Genomic DNA, 10,126 nt, shown 5'->3' with positions numbered 1-10,126 from the left:
GGTAGTTTGTAGCACTGTAGCACTGTCATCCTGTTGTTCATCGATTTGCTCGATTGGGCACCAATAGTGTCTCCATTGTGAGACTTGTTGTTACTGTTTTTGGCATATCAAATACACCCCGAGTAGCTTGCCAGGCTCTGCTCTGCTGGCGGGATACTCTCGGTAACTTGCTGGGCTCTCTGAGAGGGACAGAGGAATTGAATCCAGGTCGGCTGAGTGCAAGGCAAACACCCTACCCACTGTGCTATCGTTCCAGCCCTTGGATAGTTTAGTTTGTTATATTCTAAACATGCATTTTTAGACAATTTCAGAGGATATCAGAGTATGATTTCAGAAACCTAGATAATGTTATATACTATAGACCTTGGTCTATATGGCACAGACTTTGGGGAACTCTGTGTTATATGATATTTGTGGTTAATTTAAATATTAAACAAAATCTGAGTAAGGGCCAGAGGGGTAATACAGGAAGTAAGGGACTTGCTACACATCCCATCAACCCTGGTTTAAATTCTTGATACCACACATGGCCCCCTGAACACTGCCAGGGGTTACTCTTAAGCACAGATCAAGAAATAACCCCTAAGAGGCAAAGGTGTGGCCCAACAGGCCCACCAAAAAAATAAAGCAACATTATATTATTTAAATGCTTCTCTACCACAGACTGAACCAATTGTACCATAACACTTAGATCAGGGATATATTCTTCCTATTTATTAAAGTTATCTCTTGACATGGCTGTATGTTTAAGAATAAAAACTCAACATAAATTGTTAAAATACCAAGATATTTTTTAAAGTCTACATTTTTAATATTTTCTTTAACATAATCTTTACTTTGATGCTGAAGTGTGAGGGATATTAGAAAAAAATAATTTGTTTAGCAAACTGTCTGATTGATTATTTACTGAATTATGCCCAGGGCTTGTAGCACTGTCATCTCATTGTTCATCTATTTGCTCAAGCGGACACTAGTAACGTCTCCATTGTGAGACTTGTTGTTACTGTTTTTGGCATATCGAATATGCCACGGGTAGCTTGCCAGTCTCTGCCGTGCGAGCGTGATACTCTTGGTAGCTTTTCGGGCTCTCTGAGAAGGACGGAGAAATCAAACCCAGGTCGGCTGCATGCAAGGCAAATGCCCTATCTGCTGTGCTATCCAGTCTACGCAAACCATCTACTGAAAAGTTATGCCCCCAAATCAGTTCCAAACATTAAACCACAGATATTTGAGACCAATTTACTTCAAACTGAAATATATATTCTAGTTTAGAAGATTAGGAAATAAGAACAGGCTATTGGGGCTGGATTGATTGCACAGTGGGTGTTTGCCTTGCACATGGCCAACTCAGGTTCAATTCCCAGCATCCCATAGTACCCATCCCCCGAGCACCACCAGGAGTAATTCCTGAGTGCAGAGCGAGGAGTAACCCCTGTGCATCGCTGGGTCTGACCCAAAAAGCAAAAAAAAAAAAAAAAAAGACTATCGACTGCTTGCTTTCAACAGGATGATTTGTTTATATTCATTAATATTCTCAATTCTTATAGTGATTTTACCTTAGTTTTAGTGTTTTATTATTATCAGACCTCTTCGCATACAAGAAAGCTAGACATTAAATAAATTAAGAAAATGTCCACAAAAGAGATAAAATTGGAATTTTAGTGCAAATATCTGGGGTTTATGTATATAGTGAAGCTCATAAAGTCTCCGTGCACCATCTAGCACCTTCATACTGTGTTAAATGGAAGTGGTTATTGTTGATGGCAGAAAAGAACTGAGCTATTTCCCTCATGAGGTATAGCTTTTCCTAGGTTTCTTTCTCGGACACTCACCTTCTCAAAAGCTACAGAAGCTACAGTTATATCTCTTTAAGAGGAAATATTAAGCAGCAAACTAGTATCCTAAAAGAAGCTATAACCTTGGACTCATTAACAGGAGCATTTGGAGAGCCATTTTTTATTGGAAGGTCCAGCAAATCAATTCCTGCATCTCAAAAGACATGTATATTTTCAGGATTTCTGAGACCCAGATTGTAATCTGAATAATGGGGGAAACACCCTGGTTGATCACGTATTTGCATTAGAAGTAAATAGTTTTTCACTATCTGTCTCTTTAAACAGACATCTCATTAACACACCACTAACCCATGACTGCTTGTTCTTTTCTTTCCATTAAGTGGCTCTTTTGTGGTAAATTATACCACTTCCTTTAAGATTAAAATGTGCCCTCTTTTAGAAGACTTTGCCTCATTTCCAGAAAGGTATTTGTCCTACCATTTGTCTCCCCTTTTTCACATTTGAATAGCACTTAGATATCACTCTGTCCATACTGTTCTTTTACACCCAACTTCCTTTCCTGTACTACAAAGGTAAGATTCCTGCTTGTCTTATTTATTAAGATCACAGTTCTCAGGACCTAGCAAAATGACTGCTATGTAGTCAAGTTACAGTAAATTATTATACATTCAGGTAGGCACATGAATGAACTGTCATCATTAGTTTCTTTTTAGTTTCCCCAGCAGCCAATTTTCTTCTGAGATAATTATCCAGACCTTAATGTTATTCTTTCATTTGCCTGACTTTTATACATGTTCCTAATCATTTGTATTCTCACTTCCAGAAAAATAGAAAAGAAATATGCATTAGTTTTATTTCATGTTTACTTTTTTAATGGAAGAAGACCTTGAAAGCACAGGCCAAGTAAAATTGCTGAATTATCTGAATATTTCAATTATTCATGATTTTCCTTTTCCCACTTAGCAATTTAGAAAGCAAAGATGTGTAACAAATTAATCATTCCTTTACTTGTTTGTTTTTCCTTTGCCAAAATAAAAGACTCACTATCACCAAGGAAAAGTGTTCTGTTAATTCATTTCAAAAAAAATTTAAAAGAAGCGTTTTCAGTCTTGTTCTGGGGTCTTGGCCCCATCTTTATGTCCGTTGAATGAGTTTTAGCTAGTATAACAAGAGTGCATTGTTGGTAGCACAGTGGGTTAGGCACTTGTTTTCCATGCAGTCAACCCTAGTTCAATCCCAGGCACCACATATGATCCTGAGCACTATCAGGAGTAATCCCTAGACTAAGAGCCAGAAGTAATCTAAGCAGGGCTGGGTATGATTACAAAACCAACCAACAAAACTAACAACAAAAACAACAAAAAATTCACCAGTTGACTAATGCATCTAATGTTACATCTGGATTATTTTCAACAGGAATAATTCAGAGGAACTAAAACAAAACATTTGTTTATTTGACAAGTCAAATAATTGCCTGGAGTGAGAGACTTTGTGTTATTCATGGACTGATGAAATATTCAAATATATTCCTGCCTATAATTATATATCAGTGCAATGGTAAACTGACAGATACTAACATGTAACAAGCCTGCCACATTGGTTCACACTGTGGCTCCACAAATATTACATAACATTTGAGCTCTATGTAAACATTAAACTATAAATGTGAAAAATAAATCATATTTGGTATTATTCTTTTGTTGTAATTCTCCCATTCTCTTAGGTATTTCTGCAGGATGATCAGCACAACTGACACAAAATGTGTTCTACATTAAATCATTCTACATTAAATCTACATTAAAATGTGTTCTACATTAAATCATGACTTGATTTTCCTTTTGTTGCAGGCAAGTAAAACACGGACTTCATTGAAAACAACTGCCCAGTACTATCTGAATGGGAACACCTTAATTTTTGACAAATCTTCTGCCCAGTAAACGTGCTCTCCTGGTTGAAACAGAAAAGTGAAATGTGAGAGTCAGCATGAGTGGAGATCTGGAGGCAAATCCATCCCGTTTACAAAATTATTATGTCTTTAAGTGCAGCTGAGGAAAATAAATTAAAAGTCATATAAAATATAGAATTAAATTTCTCAATAAATATAACTCTACAATAAGAAACTAAAATAAAGACTACAGCTGTATCATCTATCAAAAATGGGCTTTTATAGTGAAAGGACATTTTTTTAAAAGTAGTCATCAAAGCTCATTGCTCTTAGTACTAGCATTTTGTTTCATCTTGAGTTTGTTCACTTTTTTAATTAAAGGAAGAGAGACCTTTCAAGTGTAATAGGTCCTCTCCTCTTTTCTTAAATGTGCATCCCTTTCCAAAGCCAGTCCAACTGAAGCTCTGATTCCTGTTCACCCATCAGGGCTTCAGCTATACTGGTGATAGAGGTGAGTGGATAACCATATATATCCAAACACAGACTCAGCAAAACGGATAGCATGAGATCTAAGCAGTGACCAGTGAAACTTTTGAATATGCTTTCCAAGTTGACAGGTGGGGATGGAAAGGATTTGGGGTGGGGAGAGAATATGGGAACGCTGGTGGAAGGAAGTTGACACTAGTGGTAGGATTGTTGTTGAAATATTATATGCCTATAAGTCAACTATTAATAACTTTATAAATCAGTTCTATAATTAAATTAATTAAAAATAAAATAAGGGGCTGGAGCATATTACAGTGGGTAGGGCATTTGCCTTGCATGCAGCCAACCAGGGTTCTATTCCCAGCGTCCTATATGGTTCCCTGAGCACCACCAGGAATAATTCCTGAGTGTACAACCAGGAGTAAGTAACCCCTGTGCATTTCTGGGTGTGACCCAAAAAGCAAAAAAGTAAATAAATAAAATAAAATAAAGCCAGTCTATTTTAAGACCACTCTTATTTACTACCACAGAGGTAGGGCATTTATCCTTCATGTGGCCAACCCGGGTTTGATTCCTCTGTCCTTCTCGAAGAGCCCGGCAAACTACCGACAGTATCCCACCCGCACAGCAGAGCCTGGCAAGCTCCCTGTGTCATATACAATATGCCATAAGCAGTAAAAACAAGTCTCACAATGGAGACATTACTGGTGCCCGCTTGAGCAAATCGATGAACGACAGTGCTACAGTGCTTATTTCTTTCTACCAATTACACTTTCTACTAAAGGTGTATTGCTAAGGGCAGGAGAGAATAAAATCAGAACTCTAGGGAGTAGGAAATAATAAGGATCTCACTGAAGGCCACTTATCTGTAAAATTTCCTTATCATTTCATAAAATTTGTGAGAGTATTGTATCCTGGTTCACAGTAGTGCTATTTTTCAAATACAAAATGACAATTGAAAAAAGCTCACCCAGTGGGCAAGAGAGAAAGTACAGTATGTAAGGTGACTTGCACTCTTAAGTTCTTAGTATTCCGTATGGCTCCTCTAGCCCCACCAAAAATGATCCCTTAGTGCAGAGCCAGGAGTAAGCCCTGAGAATTACTAGGCTTTATTGTCACCAATAAAACAAAACAAAAAAATTTTTTTTCAGTCAAATTTCATTCCCTTATGCTCCATTCCCTAGTAACCATTGACAAACTATCCACAAAATAACAGTTTTAAGTTTCCAGTACCTACTTTCAAAATAAAAAAAGAGGAAAAAAAGAAATTTGTGACCAGAGAGGTAGTACAGCAGGTAAGGCACTTGCTTTGCACTCAAATGATCCTGGTTTAATCCCTAGCGAAGCATACATTTTCCCAAGCCTGCCAGGAGTGATCACACACAAATAAAGCTCTGAACATAGCCAGGTATGGCCCTCCCACAAAAGGGAAGGGAGGGTGCATTACTTATACATTTATCAGTATTTTCTAATAAAACTTTAAAAAGTGGATTTACAAGGAAAAAGAGACGGCTGGAGAGATAGTATAGGAGATAAGGTGCTTGACTTGCATACAGCTCACAAGGGTTTGTTCCCAGCCCCACACATTGTCTCCTGAACACTACGAAATAATCCCTGAACACAGACCCAAGAATAAGTTCTGAGCATAACCAGGTGTGTTCCCAAAATCAGAAGGAAAAAAAGGAAAAAAGAAGAAGTTCCATACCCTACCTTTGTTCATAGATTTCTGGAAGAACTACATTTATCCTACCCGCTGTGCTATCACTCCAGCCCATGTCCCAAAGTAAAATAATAAAAATTTAAAGAGTGTTTGGGCTGAAGTGATAGCACAGCGGTAGGGCGTTTGCCTTGCATGAGGCTGGCCCGAGTTCAATTCCTCCTCCCCTCTTGGAGAGCCCGGCAAGCTACGGAGAACATCTCGACCGCATGGCAGAGCCTGGCAAGTTATCCATGGCATATTCGATTATGCCAAAAGCAGTAACAAGTTTCAAGATGGAGACGTTACTGGTGCCGGCTCGAGCAAATCTATGAGCAAGGGGATGACAGTGACAGTGACAGAGTTTGATAAGAAAGTAAGTTGGGAGGTAGGAGGGAAACTCGATCATTAGTGGAAGAATATTGACACTGGTGGTGGAATATATACTTGTGGTGGAATATATATTTCAAGTTGAAATATATAGTTGTATGCCTGAAGCTCTATTATTATCAGCATTGTAAATAAAAATGCTTAAATAAAAATCTTTAAAAGTTTAAAGTCATAATTTAAAAGTAATTTATATTTCTAAAATAAACACTACGAGGTTAAGAGAAAAGAAAAAAGATAGCCTCTTCCCAAGATTACTAATAAATAGAAATTTTCATAAATCAATTTATATATAATTAGGCTTATTGTTCTTGGAAGGAGAATTTCAATTGGCAAATAGAAGTATCCCCTCCAAAACCACAGTTGCTCTTAACATGATATTTAAAGTCTTCAGCACTTTTCAGCAAGTATATCACAAAAAGAAGGTGACCCATTTCACAACACTGAACTTCACTAAGATACCAACCTACTGAAATTTGGGGGACTGAAAACTCTAGGCCTTCTTGGAGTCAAGGTGGGCCACCTCCCCATATTTCTGGAAGCCCTGGAAGCTACACCCAAACCACACTGCTGCCACCATGAAAGCACATGGATAGGCCCCACTCCAGAAACTCATAATTAAATCTCAAATGAGATCAACTAGTCACAGAAATTTCTCAGATACACCAGTCTTGGCTAAGATCTCTGCAACAAACTCAGGAGGGGCTGTACCAAGTTCCCACACTACCAAATCCTCAGCAGTCACACTTCTAAATCACACTCACAGCTTCCACCATACCTCTGGCTGGACTCCACCACCTTATGACTAAGCTCCTTATAACTAAGCTGCCAATCTGTGGAAAATTTTAGGCATACTGGGGTTTTTTGACTAAAAACTCCAGCCTTCTCTGATTCAGGGTGGGAATCTTTCTCTACCTCCCCATATTTCCAGAAACCCTGGCAGCCACACCCATGTTCCACCAGTGCCACCTTGTAAGCTCACTGCCCTGTTAAATATTCTGGGTTTTCTGGAGTGACATCTCCAAGCTTGACAATGGTATGATCCCAGTAGGCCACACCAGATTGGATGGAAATGGAATGTAGAAGTCAACTAAGCTCAACTACAAAAATATTAACATAAAAGGCTTATCAAGGAACAGTTTAGCAAGGTAGGTGACAGTGGTAGTAAGCCCTCCCAAAATGAGATACAATTTCTACAAATTTTCTTTTGCTGAGATATTTTTTTAATCATTCCATTAGCCATTTTATTGTAACAAGACAATAAATTTTTGTGACTTTGCTATGGGGGCAGGCTTGAGGAGTGATTGGCCAAAATGGAGACGATGGTGAAGGGTAGGTGACTGTGATAGTGAGATTGTTGTTGGAGCACTGAATGCCTGTAACAAATTATAATGAAAAACTGTAAACTGTGGTGTTTAAGTTAAGTGGGGGAATAAAAGAAGGTGGTGGGAGAAACACTGTTAACATTTTGGCTCCAGACTTTCTTTTTCCAGAGGATACTAGCATAAACTCAACAATCCCCTTTGTTAAACCTTCCCTCAGAGACATTTTCAGTGAGAATTTAAGGCGAATGTATGATTTATTATGGTAACTGTTACGTTTATCTAATACCCATAAAATATGTTTTCAAATCAAAGCAAAACTGAATGAACAAAAGATGAAGTTTTGCTTTGCATTAATAAAAACATTTGCTATTGTACATAAACACATCTTCAGAATTTTAGTAGTAGACAATTTATTAGAAAGCTTCATCATGATCATTTAATAAAAATTATAGAAAGCTTTTGTATTGAGCAGGCACTTCAGAGAATCAGAATCAATAGGAAGTGTGTATATATAGAGTTTCATTTTAAGGAATTGGCTTATGTGACTAGATATGATGACAAGTCCAAACGCTATAGGATAGATGGGCACACTGAAGAAATGGAAAAATCAATGATGTAGTTCAATTCTGAAAGCCTTAAGACTAGAAAAACAAGGGAAGAATCAATTTTGTAGAACAGGCTTTAAGGCCATCTTTTGGCAGAAACCCCTCTTACTTGAGAGAGAGAGAGAGAAGGTATCAGTCTATTTTTCTATTCAGAACTTCAACTGTCTAGATGAGGTCCACCCACATTATAAAGCATGGTTTGCTTTACTCAAAGTCCACCTATTTAAATGTCAATATCAGGGCTGAGGAAGTAGTGTAGTGGGTTAGGCATTTGCCTTGCACACCGTTGAACAGATTCAATCCCTGGCACCACATTGAGCCAGGAGTGATTCTCAAGTATAGAACCAGAAATAAATGCTGAGCACTGTCAGGTAGGCCCCTAAACATAACAACAGAACAAGATTAATCTCTTCCCAGAACACATAGAAATAGAAACATCCAGAATAATTTTTGACCTGGACACAATCACCCAATCCAGTAAACACATAAAATCAATCATTAATAATTTAAATTAGATTTTTTATATACACACACACAGCTGTGAATGTATGGAAAAGAAAGGAAAAACTTTAATTCATTCCTTCTGGTAAGTATGGCACAACAAAGAAGCTGGATTCACTATAAGTCACTAATAAAATTATGTTAGCTGCCAAAAGGATTTTTTTTAAAAAATCCATACTTGGCAATGGTTGGGGACCTGTGGTGCTTTGGGGAACCATGTGGTTTTACAGATCCAACTTAAGGCCTCATGTATGTGAGGTATGTGCTTTACTACTTTAGCTATGTCCTCATGCCCGCTAAAAATGATTTTGATTTAGGAACTAAATAATTCTGCAATTAGACTATTTCAAGATTAAAGAAGCATAAAAAGCAGTTTTCTAATGAAAGATTAATTTTACAAAAAGTTATTTGAAAATTATCAGAAAATAAGCAAATAAAATAAAATCAGTTGAGGTCTATATAAACTGATTTATCTAGACAGCTTCCACTCACTTGAGCAGTACATGATGGATGTTCAGTTTTTTCCCAGTTGCCCCCATTTTTTAATACCTGTATGTAAAATTAGGTTAGACAAGAAAAACTCTAAATTTTTAGTTTAAATAATATATTTGTATATACATAATTCATAAAACCAATGTAAACATCTGCCTATTTAAAGAGTACGACCCATTTTAATAATTTAAGATTCTGAACAAACGCCTGCAGTATAGGCAATGTTAAGGGGAAGAATAGCATCAGAGGTGCCAGGCTGAGTCTCAACTGGGTCACTCCAGAGTAGGGATGGCTGAGCCCCCACATGCCCAAACAAGAGACCTAGCAGCTGAAATCCTACAGAATCCAATTGCCACTTTACCCATGGCCAATCTCCACAGGTTTGAGATGATACACATCTATAGGATAACATAACCACAAGGCGCTTAGGTTTATCCCGGTCACACCCATCAAGGTGCTCCCGAGTCACTCCCATTCCTTTGTCTATCTGTAACCACTTCTCTATGCTCTCTTCCCGAAACAGTTAATCAGCTTTCACCCCTCATCAGATTTTGTTAGTTTGTAAGATCAGATCTTTCTAGGACACTGAACTTATATTGTAAGTTAATATTGCCTTTCTCCTCTCCTTGTGTCTTTTGAATAGTTTACTTTAAAGCAGTGTCCCTTCGTATAGACACAAGAAGACAATATTGTGCTTTTCTAACTTGGAATTTAATTGGCTTCGAATACTATTCATTCCCGGGCATCCACTTTCTCGACTTAAGCCTCAGTTGCCCTCAGTTTCTAGCACCCCAAAAGCAGGGTCCCGACGAGGGATTGGACAGACCCAGGGCAAGGGGTGAGTTATGTGCTACCCTGCCATCAAGATGGGCCTGGCCAAAATGCCTAATTCTTAACTATAAGTTAAGAGCTTGATCATGGACAAATGCTGTCATGATCCAAAAGTAATGATG

General features: G+C 37.9%; 1 protein-coding gene across 1 annotated transcript; it reads left to right on the top strand.

The window, feature by feature from the left end:
- Positions 1 to 1,741: 1,741 nt before the first annotated feature.
- C2H3orf85 (chromosome 2 C3orf85 homolog) lies at positions 1,742 to 3,733 on the top strand. Its single transcript, XM_055124513.1, is given in 3 exon segments — positions 1,742 to 1,795; positions 1,936 to 2,085; positions 3,644 to 3,733. Coding segments are annotated over 3 exon segments (294 nt in total).
- The last annotated feature ends 6,393 nt before the right edge of the window (positions 3,734 to 10,126 follow it).

The sequence above is a fragment of the Sorex araneus genome, chromosome 2, assembly GCF_027595985.1.
Source record: "Sorex araneus isolate mSorAra2 chromosome 2, mSorAra2.pri, whole genome shotgun sequence".
In the NCBI taxonomy this organism is placed as follows: Eukaryota; Metazoa; Chordata; class Mammalia; order Eulipotyphla; family Soricidae; genus Sorex; species Sorex araneus.
The sequence above is the reverse complement of the archived record's forward strand: the minus strand, read 5'-3'. Positions and strand labels throughout refer to the sequence as shown.